Source organism: Rhea americana, unplaced genomic scaffold, assembly GCF_003343005.1.
Source record: "Rhea americana isolate MKP2758 unplaced genomic scaffold, rheAme1 scaffold_290, whole genome shotgun sequence".
Classification (NCBI taxonomy): Eukaryota; Metazoa; Chordata; class Aves; order Rheiformes; family Rheidae; genus Rhea; species Rhea americana.
The window spans coordinates 987,210-1,002,686 of NW_028186413.1; the positions used below are offsets into that span (position 1 = coordinate 987,210).

Consider the following 15,477-nt stretch of genomic DNA (forward strand, 5'->3'; position numbering starts at 1 on the left):
GCGGCCCATGGCCGTTGGCGGTGGGCGACGATGACTGACTACAGCGAGGAGCAGCGCAACGAGCTGGAGGCCCTGGAGTCCATCTACCCGGACTCCTTCACGGGTGAGCCGCGGCGGGGCGCCGCCCCTAGCCCGGCGCTGCCGGCTCCGCTCCGCCGGGCTCCGCCACCTGGCCCGGGCCGCGCGGCGAGCCGGTGCCCGGGCGGAGCGGGCAGGGCCCCGCTTCGCCTGCGCTCTGTCTGCCGGGGTTTGCCTGGGGCATCGCCTCGCTTCTGGCGGCGCGGGCTGAACTCCCTCTTCTTTCTCTTTTCTTTTGGTTTCTCCACAGAGGAGACTTTACACTTTCTTTCCAGTTGTGATTGACSGCGGTTTCACCAAGTTCTTGTAGGTCTGGTATTGCTGTGTGTACGACGCTCGTTTAAATGGCTCTTAAGTCTGTGGCGCACCCGCGACACCCCGCYGCAGCCTCGGATTCCTGTGTCTTGAGCTGTGGCTGGGGCAAGGATAATCTTTAGAGAAACTCAGAAAACTCAGAAAAAAGTCGTCTTTAAGCAGGGATTCAGGAACTGGCTTCTGTGTCGACCAGTTTTCTTTTCTCATGGCTGCTTTTCACAGTTGCAAAGTGTGGGTTATTTCAGGATACTTAAAGATGCAGTTGACTCTGTAAGTGTACTGTCAGTATCTGCCTTATTCCAGAACAGACCTATGATGAAAAAGCAAGTGTCACTTCTAGTATATTATATTGCTAAAACTTGCATGTGATGGATGGATTTGCTCTTCAGATTCTCAAGGGTTGCCTACATATACAGTCAAGGTATTATGGATATTTGCTATGCTCCCTAATCCACTGTGATGGTGCTCAGCATCCAGTGAATTTAACAGTGAAAAAAATTGTCTTGCATTTACTGCACAGTACCTAGTCTGCACTAAGTCCCATCGTCTCTTACTTAGCAGTAACTTAATTGCAAAGACTTTTACTACATAATTTGTCCACTGCTATCACCTAAAAATCTACCTGGGTTCTTCAGTTTTATATTAAAGGCGTGTGAATTGATCACTGATGGCTAAGGGTGCCGAGTCACTGATTGTAATATATTTTTGTACAACCTCCGTTCCAATGTTTACTCAGTTACTGTTGATTCGTGCAGTGCTCTTGTGCCCAAAGAGGTAGGGATTAAAAAAARGATTGTTATAATACATTGGCAATTGGGCATGATTTGATTAATACTTTTAGGTCATACATACTAGATTACAAATAAACAGTTCTCAGCATGGATTTTGACAGTGATACAAAGCAGTCTTTATGCAAGGATGTGGTCCGCAGCCCAGAGTTGTGCAGTGAGATGCAGTCGTCTAGTCTGTGAAACTGTAGATCATAGGGCTCACTCCTTGTGTGGCTCTGCAGAATTATTACTTTCCACTTCTCTCTCTTCTAGCTGCCTAATTCATGAATTTTGTTCTAGTGTAGTACTTGGATAGTAAAAGAAAAGCCCTGATTTTGCTTTCCCTGGTGAAATGTGGTAGCTCATGGATTTAACTTTTGTATTGATTGTTTACAATCCCTCTTTCTTTTAGGTGGTTCCAGATCTGAATGGTAGACACTAGAAAGTGTTATGTATCACTTTTTGCTTTAAGAAGGACTTGTTACTTTAATCTGTCCTAAATATAGAAATAGGAGCAAGTATACTATAGAATGCACTGGATACTTATCATGCTTATCTAGTACAATCAAGTGAGTTATCCTGGGGGAGGGAGGGGAGGTTTGTACATATTCTATATCCTTACCTTTAATTTTATGTTAATTTGCACTATATTTATGTTTTGTTGGAGAAACTTCCTGTGTATTGTTTATGCTATTATACAAAATACTCTAAGTGTCACATCATACAGAAAATAGTTGTTAATAGAAAAGTATTTATTAAATAAGAGGAAAAGGCCCTTCAGATTGTATTAAAAAGCTATCTTGCCTCATTAGTCCTATAGAAATTCAGGTTTAATGAAGTGAAGTGGTTTTCTGTTTTAAGGAATCTCAATCAGAAGTGAAGTGGTTTTCTATTTTAAGGAATCTCTATCAATCAATCTCTCTCTCTCTCTCTTTTCCCCCTCCCACCCCAACAGTATTGTCAGAAAAGCCAACGACTTTCACAATCACTGTGACATCTGAAGCAGGAGAAAATGATGAGAGTAAGTTGATCGTGGCTTAAAATATATAGGAGGGAAGACTGTTCTGTAACTTCCAAAATTATAATCACTGTTTCAAAATATACTTCCGTATACCTGTGAACTATTTTCTAAAGTATACCTCCMTTTGAAATATCTTTTATTTATTATGTTTATGCTAAAGGGGACAGTGTATGTAATATATAGAGATAAAGATTCTGAACTAGTCTGTGATAAGGTGCTGCATGTACAGAAAGCTCTTTGTCATCAAGTGATGTATGTACTCAACATATCTTTTGCTTACAGACTGACTAATTGTAATTCACTGTGTCCCTATAACATTCTTGATTGGAGCCATCAGCACCCAGTGCTGTACGGTAGAAAGGCTATATGGTACCCTGAAATACTTCTGGCAGTCTGGCTTGTCCAAATGTGCCTTAGCTCTTAGGACAGAAGACATGTTCAAAATTTTAATCCTTTACACAAGCAAGTTCAGCTGGTAGCCGAACTCCATATGAACTTTGTAGTTCATTGTACACTCAGATGTGTACGTGCATGTATTTAGAATTGCCTCAGCTGGGATAGAGCTGAATAGCTGTGTACCAAGTTTCTGCATAAGCCTAGTTCTGTAATGARGAATTTGCTATATCTCCACTTTAAGCCCTTTGAGGGACCCTGTGATCCAGCAGGCATTCCCCAGATGGTTCTGATGATCTATGATCATTTTACAAAAAATATTTAAGCAGATCACTCCTTTAGTGCAAATACTGTGGTCTGTGGGGTTGTGCTCTTTCTTGCTATTTGTTTTTAGATATGCTGAATCTCAGATTATTTACAGTGCAGCTTCAAAAAGAATAGTTGTCACTATCTCTGTAGTAGCTTACAGCCATATCAGTAAGTAATCCAGCAGTTTCATGTACAACAGCCATATAGGGGAACTGAATCTGTATATCACACTTGGGCAGATACTAGCTCCTAAGGGACAGTTTCTGATTGAAGGTTCCAAGTCCTTGTAAGTATTCGGTATCTTTGTACCTATTTCAAATAACTGTATGGTCTTTTTATAAGCAAGCCTTGCTCCAGGTGAGTTTGAGAGCTACTGTTCTGAGTTGCTRTTAAAAAGAAGAAACTGCTACTGTCTGTTTTAAAGGAGCAAGCCCTGCTCAGAACTGGTGTCTGTTTTGAGTAGACTGCTGGTCAGCCAGAGGTTTGAGTCCTGAACTGAAGGAAGTTTTCACTGTGGTATTCTGAGCAGGGTACATGAAGGGATGGAATATGATTCCTACTGATGTTGTTTCCTTTTTATCCTAGCATTGGGTGGCTTCATGTTGAGTGTGTTTTCCTTAGGCAGTTCTCTTCCCTACTTAATAACAATTACTAGATGTTGTGTACTTGTCATATGCTGTAGGTGAAGTCCTGGTACCTGACACAGTGGTTTCTACTCCAGCCAGGTGTCCAGAGTTAAAGTATTAATATGCTGAGGTTTTCTCTAGATCTGTTTGTTCACAGAATCACAGAATCAGTAAGGTTGGAAGGGACCTCTGGAGATCATCTAGTCCAACCTGCCAGCTCAGCAGGGTGACCTAGAGCATGTTAGACAGGGCTGCATCCAGGTGGGCCTTGAAGATCTCCAGAGAAGGAGACTCCACAACCTCTTTGGGCAACCTGGTTGAGTGCTCTGTCACTCTCACAGTGAAGAAATTCCCCTTCACGCTCAGGCGGAACTKCCTGTGCTTCAATTTCTGCCCATTGCCTCTTGTCCTGTCACASGGGACAKCTGAARAGAGTTTGTCCCCGTCCCCTTGACACCCTCCCTTCAGGTACTTGTACACATTGGTAAGATCCCCCCTCAGCCTTCTCTYCCCCAGGCTAAACAGGCCCAGCTCTCRCAGCCGTTCCTCATAGGGCAGGTGCTYCAGCCCTCTGATTCATCTTCATAGCCCTACACTGGACTCTCTCCAGCAGCTCCATGTCTCTCTTGTMCTGGGSAGCCCAGAACTGGACCCAGGACTCGAGATGAGGCCTCCCCAGGGCTGAGTAGAGGGGCAGGATCACCTCCCTCSACCTRYTGGCAACACTCTTCCCAATGCACCCCAGGAGACCATTGGCCTTCTTGGCCACAAGGGCACATTGCTGGCTCATGGTCAACTTGTCATCCACCAGCACTCCCAGGTCCTTCTCTGCAGAGCTGCTCTCCAGCAGGTAATGCCCCCAGCTTGTACTGGTGCCTAGGGTTATTCCTCCCTAGGTGCAGGACTCTGCACTTGCCCTTGTTGAACCTSAGGAGGTTCCTCTCCGCCCAGCTCTCCAGCCTCTCCAGGTCTCTCTGAATGGCAGCACAGCCCCCTGGTGTGTCAGCCACTCCTCCCAGCTTGGTAGCATCAGCAAACTTGCTGAGGAGGCTCTCTGTCCCCCCATCCAGGTCACTGATGAAGAAGTTGAACAGGGTGGGACCCAGTCCTGAGCCCTGGGGAACTCGACTAGCCACAGGCCTCCAACTAGACTTCATGCCACTGATGACGACCGTCTGAGCTCTGCCTTTCAGCCAGTTCTCAATCCACCTCACTGTCCACTCGTCTAACCCAYACTTCCTGAGCTTAMCTAGGAGRATGTTRTGGGAGACAGTGTCAGAAGCCTTGCTGAAGTCAAGGTACACAATGTCTACTGCTCTYCCCTCAYCTACCCAGCYAGTCATGCCATCATAGAAGGCTCTCAGATTGGTCAAGCAGGATTTCCCCCTGGTGAATCCATGMTGGCTATTCCTGATCACCTTCTTYTCCTCCATATGTCTGGAGATGACATCTAGAATGAGCTGTTCCATCAGCTTTCCAGGGATGGAGGTGAGGCTGACCGGCCTATAGCTGCCTGGGTCCTCCTTCTTGCCCTTCTTGAAGGCTGGAGTGACATTGGCTTTCTTCCGGTCCCCAGGCATCTCTCCAGTTCTCCAGGACCTTTCAAAGATGATGGAGAGCGGCCTGGCAACAACATCCTCCAGCTCCCTCAGTACCTGTGGGTGCATCCCATCTGGGCCCATGGATTTGTGGATGTCTAGCCTGCCCAGAAGGTCTCTAATCCTATTCTCCTCAACCAAAGGAAAGTCTTCCCTTCTCTGGACTTTCTCCCTCACATCCAGGCTKYRGGATTCCTGGRGGCTGCCCTTAGCAGTGAAGACTGAAGCGAAGAAGGCATTTGGTAATTCTGCCTTCTCTGTATCCCTTGTCACCAGKGCTCCCGCCCCATTCAGTAGCGGGCCCACATTTTGCCTAGTCCTCCTCTTGCTGCTGATGTATTTGGAGAAGCCCTTCCTGTTGTCCCTGACATCCCTTGCCAGACTCAATTCCAGCTGCGCCTTAGCCTTCCTCGCAGCATCTCTGCATACCCTGACCTCATTCCTATAATTCTCCCAAGTAGCCTGTCCCCTCTTCCGCAGTCTGTGTACTTCTTYTGTCTGAATTTGGCCAAGAGCTCCTTGCTCACCCATGGAGGTCTCCTGCCCCTTTTGCTGCCCTTCTTACTCAGAGGGACGCACCGCTCTTGAGTTTGGAGGAAGTTGATGTTTGAATATTAGCCATCTCTCCTGGAYCCCCCTTCCTTCTAGGGCCTTAACCCATGAAATTCCTCCAAGCAGGTCTCTGAAGAGCCCAAAGTCTGCTCTCCTGAAGTCCAGGGTTGCAGTCCTGCTTGCTGCCTTACTTCTTTCCTGCAGGATCCTGAACTCCCACCATCTCATGGTCACTGCAGCCAAGGCTGCCCCCGACCTTCACATCTCTAACCAGTCCCTCTCTGTTGGTAAGGACAAGGTCCAGCAGGACACCCTTCCTTATAGGCTCCTCCACTATTTGTGACAAGAAGTTACCATCAGTGCATTGCAGGAGYCTCCTGGACTGCTTGTGCCTTGCTGTGTAGTCCCTCCAGCAGATGTCAGGGTGGTTGAACCCTGACAGGGCATGTGATCATGGGGCTACTTCCAGCTGTCTACAGAAGGCCTCATCAACTTTCTCTTCCTGTTTGGGTGGCCTGTAGTAGACACCCACAACAGTGTCCCCCATGCTAGCCTGCCCTTTGATCTTTACCCATAAGCTCTCAACTGCCTCCTCCTCCTCCACTCCTAGGCAGAGCTCAATGCATTCCAGTTGCTCTCTCACATAAATAGCAACTYTACCACCTCACCTTCCTGGCCTGTCTTTCCTAAAAAGCATGTAGACATCCATGACAGCATTCCAGTCATGTGAGCTATCCCACCATGTCTCTGTGACTGCAATGAGATCACGGCCCTGCGATCACACACAGATCTCCAGTTCCTCCTGTTTGTTCCCCATGCTGCATGCATTGGTGTACAGGCATTTCAACTGTTAGGACTCTGCTTCTTTTTTTCCAGTTTTAAGTGGGCTGAGGGATGAAAAGAGATTATTGCTCAAGGACCCATCACACCACATAAAATTTTCCACATTTTGTAAAGTCCTTTCAGACATGAATACTTGATAACTGTAAAGTTCACCCTTCCATAAACAATCTCAATTTCTCACTGTTGTTGCATCATGTTTAAATCRGTTCATGTAGTTTTAACTTCTGTGTAAGATGACTGTTCCTTTAAGACTTTTTTTCTATTTTAAAATCTTTTGTTTGTTATTAGGCTGCTGATGCAATAGAAAAATAAACATAGTTAAAATTATGAAGTTATCATAAGAATATGKTTTTTTTTGTCCTGTAGCTGTCCAGACAACTCTTAAGTTTACCTATAGAGAAAAATACCCTGATGAAACGCCACTTTATGAAATTGTCTCCCAGGAGAATCTTGAMGATAATGATGTCACAAATATAATAAAACTACTAGAACAACAGGTAAGGAAAATTGAGTATCTYGGTTCTTCCTGATATCACTTCACATTTCATTGTCCAGGGTTTATCTTTCTAGTCCATTGTTTACTGAAGTATGTCCTACTGATTTGAAATATATTCCCTGCTATAGAGGTCRCTTTGATTTTTGAGCTTGGTAAGTAACATTCAAATTACAGATCTGTTTTTGGAATTATGATAAATAGTGCATTATTATATCTTTAGCATTTTTTTTGTTAATATCCTATATGAACACTTCAATGTGAAATGACTCCACAGAATTACAGAATGGTGACTGGGTTGGAAGGTATCTCTGGAGATCATCTGGTCCAACCCCCCTGCTAAATCAGGATCAGCTGGAGCATATTGTCTGGCACCATGTTCAGTTGGGTTTTGAATATTCCCAAAGATGGAGAATCCACAACATCTCTGGCAACTTGTGTCAGTGTTGAACCACCCTCCCAACAAAAAAGTGTTTTCTTGTGTTTCATTGCCTCTCATCTTGTCACTGGGCACCACTGAGAAGTCTGACACCACCCTCTTTACATCCTCCCTTCAGATACTTACACACACATCAGATCCCCCCTAAGTCTTCTCCAGGCTGAACAGTCCCAGCTCTCTCAGCTGTCTTCATATGAGAGGTGCTCCAGCTCTTTAATCATCTTTGCAGGACTCACTCCGATAAATCCATGGTTTCGGATTTTTTTTTAATTTATTTATTTTTTATTGGTGAGCCCAGCATCAGAGACAGCACTCCAGATGTGGCCTCACCAGTGCTTCTGTCCACAGAGAGGAATTATCACCTCTCTCAACCTACTAGCAACACTCTGCCTAATGCAGTACTGTTGACCCTTTTTTGCTGCAAGAGCATATTGCTGGCCCATGGTCAAACTTGTCCACCTCAAGGTCCTTCTCTGCAAAGCTGCTTTCTGGCTGGTCAGCCCCCAGCCTGCAGTGGTGCCTGGGCTTATTCCTCCCTAGGTACAGGACCATGCACTTACCTTTGTTGAACTTCATGAGGTTCTTCTCTGCCCATATCTCCAGCCTGTTGAAGTCTCTCTAAATGGCAGCACAGTGTTCTGGTGTATCAGCCACTCTTCCCAGTTTTGTGTCATCAACAGACTTGCTGAGAGTACATTCAGCCTGAACATCCAGGTCATTAATGAAGAGGTTAAACAGTGTTGGCACTAGTGTCAACCAGTGGGGCACACCACTAGTGACAGTAGTTGAAACCCAGCAGTTCAGCCAGCTTCCAGTTCACCTTTCTGACCACATATCTAGCCATATTTTGTCAGCTTCTCTGAGGATGTTATGGGAGACGGTGTCAAGAGCCTTACTGAAGTCAAGATAAACAACATGCACTGCTTTCCCTTCATCCACCAAGACAATCTTCTCATTATAGAAGGTTATCAGGTTGGTTAAGCGTGATTTCCTCATTGTAAATCTATAATGACTGCTCCCAATCACCTTTTTGTCCTTCATGTGTTTAGAAGTAGTATCCAGAATTAGTTGTTCCATCACCGTCCCGGGGATCAAAGTAAGGCTAACTGGCCTGTAATTTCCCATGTCCTCTTGAAGATAGAGATTTGCTTTATTCCAGTTTTCCTTTGGAAGCATGAGATAAACAAAATAGTGATAATTCAGGGCTCATAGATACAATGATGAAGTGGAAGAGCTCTAAGGCTACCSTTCTTTTTTAGTTCTAGCTTAACATGAATTCATTCAACTGTTACGGTATTTGTGGAAATAGGCTACTTTAATTTTGTTCAGACAGAATTAAAAATACTACTTCAACCTTTTTTTTTTCCTCCCCCCCACCAAAGAGTTATGTTACTGGAAAGATCTTTCAGTTATTGGGACTGGTGACTGCCTTGTGAGGGAATGCGCAGAAACACCTGTTTGGTTTCAGGAATTATTTACAATTCCTGCCTTCGCTGCCTTAAAATTGGCATATTCTGTTCTACAGATATGTTTCTTCTTTAGGATTTATAATGCTCTCTGTAATCTTCCTTCCAACAACTGATTTTTTTTCCTTTCCATGGGAAACTGTCCCACTTCAAAAGAACATGTATATGGGATTAAAGAGTAAGTCATTCAAAAGAAGAGAGACTCTGAGTGTCAGTTGTCTCTAAGACCTATGGTATTCAGATCTTGCAGTTGTGATCCTACTGTAGACTTTGTTTTATTTGTGGAAAAAGCCTCCCTGAAATCTAGAAGATGTTGATAAACTGAACACAGAGATCATTGTTAGTGCTTTGCTGCCCACCTATTTCAGGCTCATTTTGATTGAGATTTGACAGTGAGTGTTTGAAACTGGTGCAGAGTGCCTCAGTTGCGTTATTTACRTTGGCACAGCATCGTGCTTTCCAAACAGATGTATGTATTCAGTTACTGAAGGCTTGAGGTTTTACTTCTATTTAAGGTTCCCTTTATGTTTCAGGCAGAAGAAAATTTGGGAATGGTAATGATCTTTACTCTAGTCTCAGCTGTACAGGAGAAATTAAATGAAATAGTGGATCAAATAAAAACACGAAGAGAAGAAGAAAAGAAACAGAAAGAACGAGAAGTAGAAGAAGAAGAAAAAGTATGTAAAATACTCTTTTCAACTAAAAATTTCCCACATTTTTACTGCACAAGTTTGATGCARGAGCAGTTCTCAGTTGCACTGAGAGAGGAACAACTAGCCCAAAGTTGATCTAATTAGRACTTGAGAACTTGAAGATTCTTTAGAGTACTTTAGTGAGTTTTTAAGAGTAAAAACTAATATGTGTGTGTGTGTGTRTATATTTTACATATATATATATATATGGATATGTATGAGTATGAAGAGAATGCTCATCGTTGTATGTAGCTTTGCCAGTTGATTGCATTTCTGGCCTTGATATTTTTTATTTTTTTGTTTTCTTTAGCAACGTTTTCATGGTACTCCTGTTACAATTGAGAATTTTCTAAATTGGAAAGCAAAGTTTGATGCAGAACTCCTAGAAATAAAAAGAAAAAAAATGAAAGAAGAAGAACAAGCAGGAAAAAATAAATTAAGTGGTAAGACTTAGAATTCTTCCTGAAGTTTTTGCAATGCTATCAAACTATAATGACAAGTCTAAAATTACTTTCACACTGAAATATGATAGTAGTAAATACATTTTAATGCAGTATTAGATTATTGACCTTATGTCTCTGACTGAAGTCTTGAATGCTGATGTTAGGCTAAGTATAAAGCAGCCAGATTGAAGAKTTCTACTGAAATCATTAAGATTCCCAAACTGTGAGTAAGCTTCTGTACTGATTTTTTGCCAGACATTGTACCACTTTGACTTGCTGCTGCTGCTATTGTCCTGGCAGAAATAGTTGGGAATCGTTAAGCAACAGAGCCTACTTCACACTTTGGCCTTTATTGCTTTAGCAACAGGGCACTGGATCATACAGTGAATTCAAATTATTCTAATGCCTTTTCTTTTGAGAACCTGCATATAAGAATAAATCCTGGGCAGTATTCCCCAGACTTGCCACAGCATAGCTTTGGCTATGGCTCTCTTGTGACCTTGGATCCATTTTTAACCTACTCGAGAAACTAACTTTTACTTGAGAAAGATGAACTTACATGATCATTATCACTGTTATCTCCTCCCTTATCGCAATAGTTTTTGAAACCTGTGGCCAGTTTTGATCAAATTTGACAGAGAGAAATCTTATAGATGGTAAGTTGCCACTAGTTTCATAAAAGGCTGTACAAGTTGAAGGAGACATTTGATACCGCTCTGAAGGAAATACGTTCAGGCATCTAYGAAGATCAGATGGTGGAAATCAGACTTCCTCTAGTTTTTGTGCTCTTAAATTATTGTTAGCATGCTAGGTCTATTTATAAGAATCTAGTTTATAGAATCTCTCCCTTCTTTCACCTGGATGCAACCCTGTCTAACATGCTCTAGGTGACCCTGCTGAGCAGGGAGGTTGGACTAGATGATCTCCAGAGGTCCCTTCCAACCTTACTGATTCAATGATTCTGCAAAATTAGAAATGGACTTAATCTCAGATGTTATCTGTGCAACCCCAGTAGAAGTAAAAAATGTTGCATAAGTTTTACTATGCCGGTCTTGTTGGCAGGGGCTTGCGTAAGTGATGCAGATGCATACTATTACTACTTTGAAAATAGATAATTTATTTGAAAAAGTTGTGAGCATTTCCTCCCCCGCCTCCCATTAGAAAGGCTTCACTTTACCTTTTGTGATGTTTTCTTGCACAGGTGTAAGATCCTGTTTGGGCTGACTTGTTTTTGGATGAGGAGCATGTAGAGAATGTGGGGGGGGGAATTAGCTTCCTTTTCATTCCCCACAAAGCTTTTCTTATGGAATGCAGGCCAGAGTGTTAGGCCTGAAAAAGTACTGTGGGGTAGTACAGTGTAAACTTTCCCACCCTGTTATTAAAACCTTAATAACGTTAAAGTGACTCAAAAAGTCACTAAAGTCACTACAAAGAACAGTGATTCATCTCACTGAGGAGGGCCTATTCATATGGAAGAAAGCTGGGTGAACAATCCTAAATGAGAATGGGGAACTTAGAGAAATGAGCAGCTTTTTTTATTTTTATTTTTTAAAAAAAGGTTATTTGAAAAAACTAAAATGCATGCACTAACTCTTGTTTTCTTAGGTGGGCATATTAGTTATTTCAAAATCCTTCTTGCTAATTTATTTTTCAATTTGTAATTTCTAGGAAAACAGCTATTTGAGATGGATCACAATCTGGACACATCTGACATCCAGTTCTTGGAGGAAGGTAAATATGTGTTTGTTTCCACTACTGAAAGACAATGGTTTAAAATAGGTCAAAATTCCTAAGCAAAATTTGTGTTACARTTCTGTTTTAAAATCTTACCTTGATAGTATCGATAGTAAGTTTGGAAGATTCTGGTTCAAGTACTGTTTTGAAGATTGAACAAAAGTGATTAAAATTCACTCCAACTTTTTTTTCAAGATCCTAAAGCATATTTATTTTCAGTTTTAAGTTGACAGTATTATTATATACTAATATAATAATATCAAATGACATCTATATTTATATATAGTATTTCTCTTGCTTCTATTCAGGTGTTTAGATTGGAAATAAAAATAAAAATGTGGTTTTGTAATAGTCAGACTTCTTGTCCYCTATTTCAGTCATAGATCTTAACGTTCTACTTTTTTCTTGGAGTCCCAACACCAGTAATAAACATCTTACAGGTCTAATTAAATTTTATTTACGTCTGTGCAACTCAGCTTTTCTTTGTGATTTTATTTGACTGTTATCTTACTGAGAAAATTGCCCTGGTCTCAGTTAAAAACTTTACAAGCCTGGGCTAAAAACTGTTAAACTTGGAAAATTTGTTGGAGAGGAATCAAAATAAATCCACTCATAATCACATGCTTAATTCATTTYCTGTACTGCTTTAGTACCCTAGTTTAAAAGAATGATTTTGTGTTAAGCCAATTGTTTCATGTCTCTATGTATCTACTGCTGTTGTCAAATACACGTGCAGAAAGAGMCTAGAATTAATTCTGGGTGTAACAATTAAAACATAATGTGAAGTTAGTTTGTCATGAACATTAGTGAATATAAACCAGAAGAAGTAACAGTGTCTTTTTGTTTGGGACAGGGGGTGGGAAAGAGGAGTTTGCAGAGGTTTTGAGGTTTTTATTTGTTTGTTTTTTGACTATAGAATGTAATTAAGCTCACTCTTCTCCAAAATATTCAAAATGAAGATGGCCTGTTCATTGAATCTTTAGCTTATTCTAGGGAGGAACAGATCTCTATATTTTGGTTTTGTGCATGTGTTTTTCATATAATGACTTGGATTTAATGTGTTAACTTTAATGCTRTTACTAATATGTTAACTCTAATCATGTTGCTATCAGTAATAAAACTCCTGGGTTTTTTGCTGGTTTACATTCTAGCATAAATGCAACAGATTAGTAATTGCAATTTAGTSTAATAAGTAATTTGCAGCTGAAATGGCATAATGACATTATCTTTTAGATGGAAACGGTTTTAACRTATCTTTCAAAAACTGCACAAAAACACTTTTTCAGTGGCCAGAAGATGTCGCTGTTGTCATGCACAAATTGAATGACAATAACCCTCAAATTTGCTCTTGCTTTATTTTCATCTATTTCTGAAGAAAATGTGAAAGCATGCAGAGCTTCAGCTCACTTCTAAAACTTTCAGCCTCAATAGAAGCCTGAAAACTTTTTTTTGAAATATTAATGCTTGTCTTCAATAGCTTTCTGCCCTTCAGATTTGCTTATAAAGAAAATACTTTTTAAAGAATAATTCTATCTGTTCTAGTGTTTCTTAGGTGTTCACTTGTATACACTTATATAAATGACTCTTGTATTCAGAACTTTTTCAGGAAACTTGCTTTAAGAATACATTAAAATTCATTTGTTTGCATACTTAAGTAAGTAAGTAGATGAGTGTATGGAAAACTCTTTCCTAAGAATTGAACAATACAAACWGAATTCAGTGTATGCAAGAGGTTTGAAAAAATGAAATTAGAGGTTAAGCAAGATTGGAGAGACTTAAAATGCTGTAGCAGGAGAGAAGTCTTGAAAGACAAAAAAAGCACAGCATATGTCTAATGTTGTTCTCTTCTGAGCTAGCCAGATGTTCTTGAGTATTGTTGCTCCAGTAGTTAGAGCCTTGAACATTTAATCGTATTGAATGCCTTCATTATTATGTAATGGTTACAATATACATTTTTCTATTAATGTTGGACTATATAATGTTATTTGACATTTAAACATTAAGGTGTTAACTTTAGAAAGCTGGAGAGAAAGATGTGTACACACAGACACATAAAATATGTATATTATTGTACATAAAGCTTTTAAAAACCATGAAAGTGTTTCTTTGATTATGGTAGTTGCAACTATTCCAAATTTGAGGTCTTGAGCTCTCACTTTGAAAATGGGTAGGAGAAAGGATTTCTGTTTCTGGGGACTACAAATGTTAACTTGTCTTTTTCTAGTGGATGCTGAGGTCCTATGTCACGCTTCTCCTTACTGGGTTTTTGGAAAGTGAGGAAAAAGCTTCATTAGCTGTAAAAATACAAAATACAATTCTTTTTCCATGTCCACTGAATATATAAAAAGCCCAAAAGTTAACAATTCCTGCATTGAAGAATAACTATAGAACAGTATTGTGTTTTTTGTTGTTCAGGTATTTTGTTCTCCTGCTTGTATGGAAAACAAGTTATTTTCTTTTCCTTGCAGCTGGAAACAGTGTGGAGGTTGATGAATCTTTATTCCAAGAAATGGATGATTTAGAGTTGGAAGATGAAGARGATGACCCTGACTACAACCCTGTTAATTTAGATAGTGATTAGTCTTTTTTTGGAACTGGATGTATCATCAGTATGGACATGTAAGGAAGAGAGGCTGGCAGGAAAGCCACAGCATCTGTGGTTGTACCTAGAGTACATTGCTTTTCTTTCTTTTTCTTTGGAGAAAAAAAAMCAAAATATTTTAAATCCAGGAGAATGGTCTTCTGATGATTTTCATCATAAATAAATTGACTTTAATATTTCAAATGAAAATTTTGAGGCACGCTGATCTATCTGAAAATACATACTTGTATTTCCTGTTCTTTATTTTTTCCTTTCCACTTAAGTAACTGTCCCTTGAAGGGACATGACAACAAGCGAGATGGAAACATATCAGAGCAAGCACTAAACACACCTGCACTTGAAGACTGAGCAGCTATTCTGCTATCTTCCACTCTAGGATATACCACCTAGGATATGGGCAGTTTCAGTGAATAAAAGGGATCACAAAATATGCAGTTACTCCCCATTCCCARTGGAATTCTATACTGCTTCAAGAAATGGTCAGTTCTAGGGCCTCAATCTGTCAGATTCATGAGTAGCCATAAGTAGGCAGCACTAGTCACCTTTCAATAAGGCACAGCCTTCCAAAATTAAATGGAAACTATTTGCATATTACTAGAGTAAAATCTCTGCCATGGTAAGGGTAATAGTTTCAAAACCAATAGTTCAATTTTGTAAGGGAAAAAATCTGAATGAGACAAAGTCTTCTTAAAGAGTTTGGTTGAAGTCGTCTTAAAGAGTTTGGTTGATGTGTGTACAAAGAGTTTTTTATTTGTTTTTCTCCTTTGGAACTTATGCATCAATTAATTTTGATGCAAAAAAAAAACCTACAAAAATTAATTTGCTTTTGGCTTTAATAAGACTTTGTCTGAGAACAGAAGTGTGAATACGCTATCAGTGGAGTGCGTGACTCATATTATTAGCCAGTGAAAGTGAAAATTCAGAATATAATATCAAGATTTATAGAGTGCTTATAAGTTTAAATGTTGTTTTAGAAGTTGTTTAGAAGCATGTTGTTGGCAGCCTGTGAAAGTCTTAGTGTGACATACAGTAAAGGTGCAAATCAACTTGTGATTGCTAACCACTCTACAGAGTTACTTKTGGAGCTAATAGCTGATGTTAGA

General features: G+C 40.5%; 1 protein-coding gene across 1 annotated transcript; it reads left to right on the top strand.

The window, feature by feature from the left end:
- Positions 1-6: 6 nt before the first annotated feature.
- Positions 7-14,563, top strand: RWDD1 (RWD domain containing 1). The gene is made up of 7 exons (XM_085309124.1): positions 7-103; positions 2,119-2,184; positions 6,872-7,002; positions 9,437-9,580; positions 9,906-10,038; positions 11,707-11,769; positions 14,241-14,563. Exons 1-7 carry the CDS (start codon positions 31-33, stop codon positions 14,351-14,353), a joined length of 723 nt encoding a protein of 240 aa, XP_085165250.1. The 5' UTR covers positions 7-30; the 3' UTR covers positions 14,354-14,563.
- Positions 14,564-15,477: the final 914 nt, after the last annotated feature.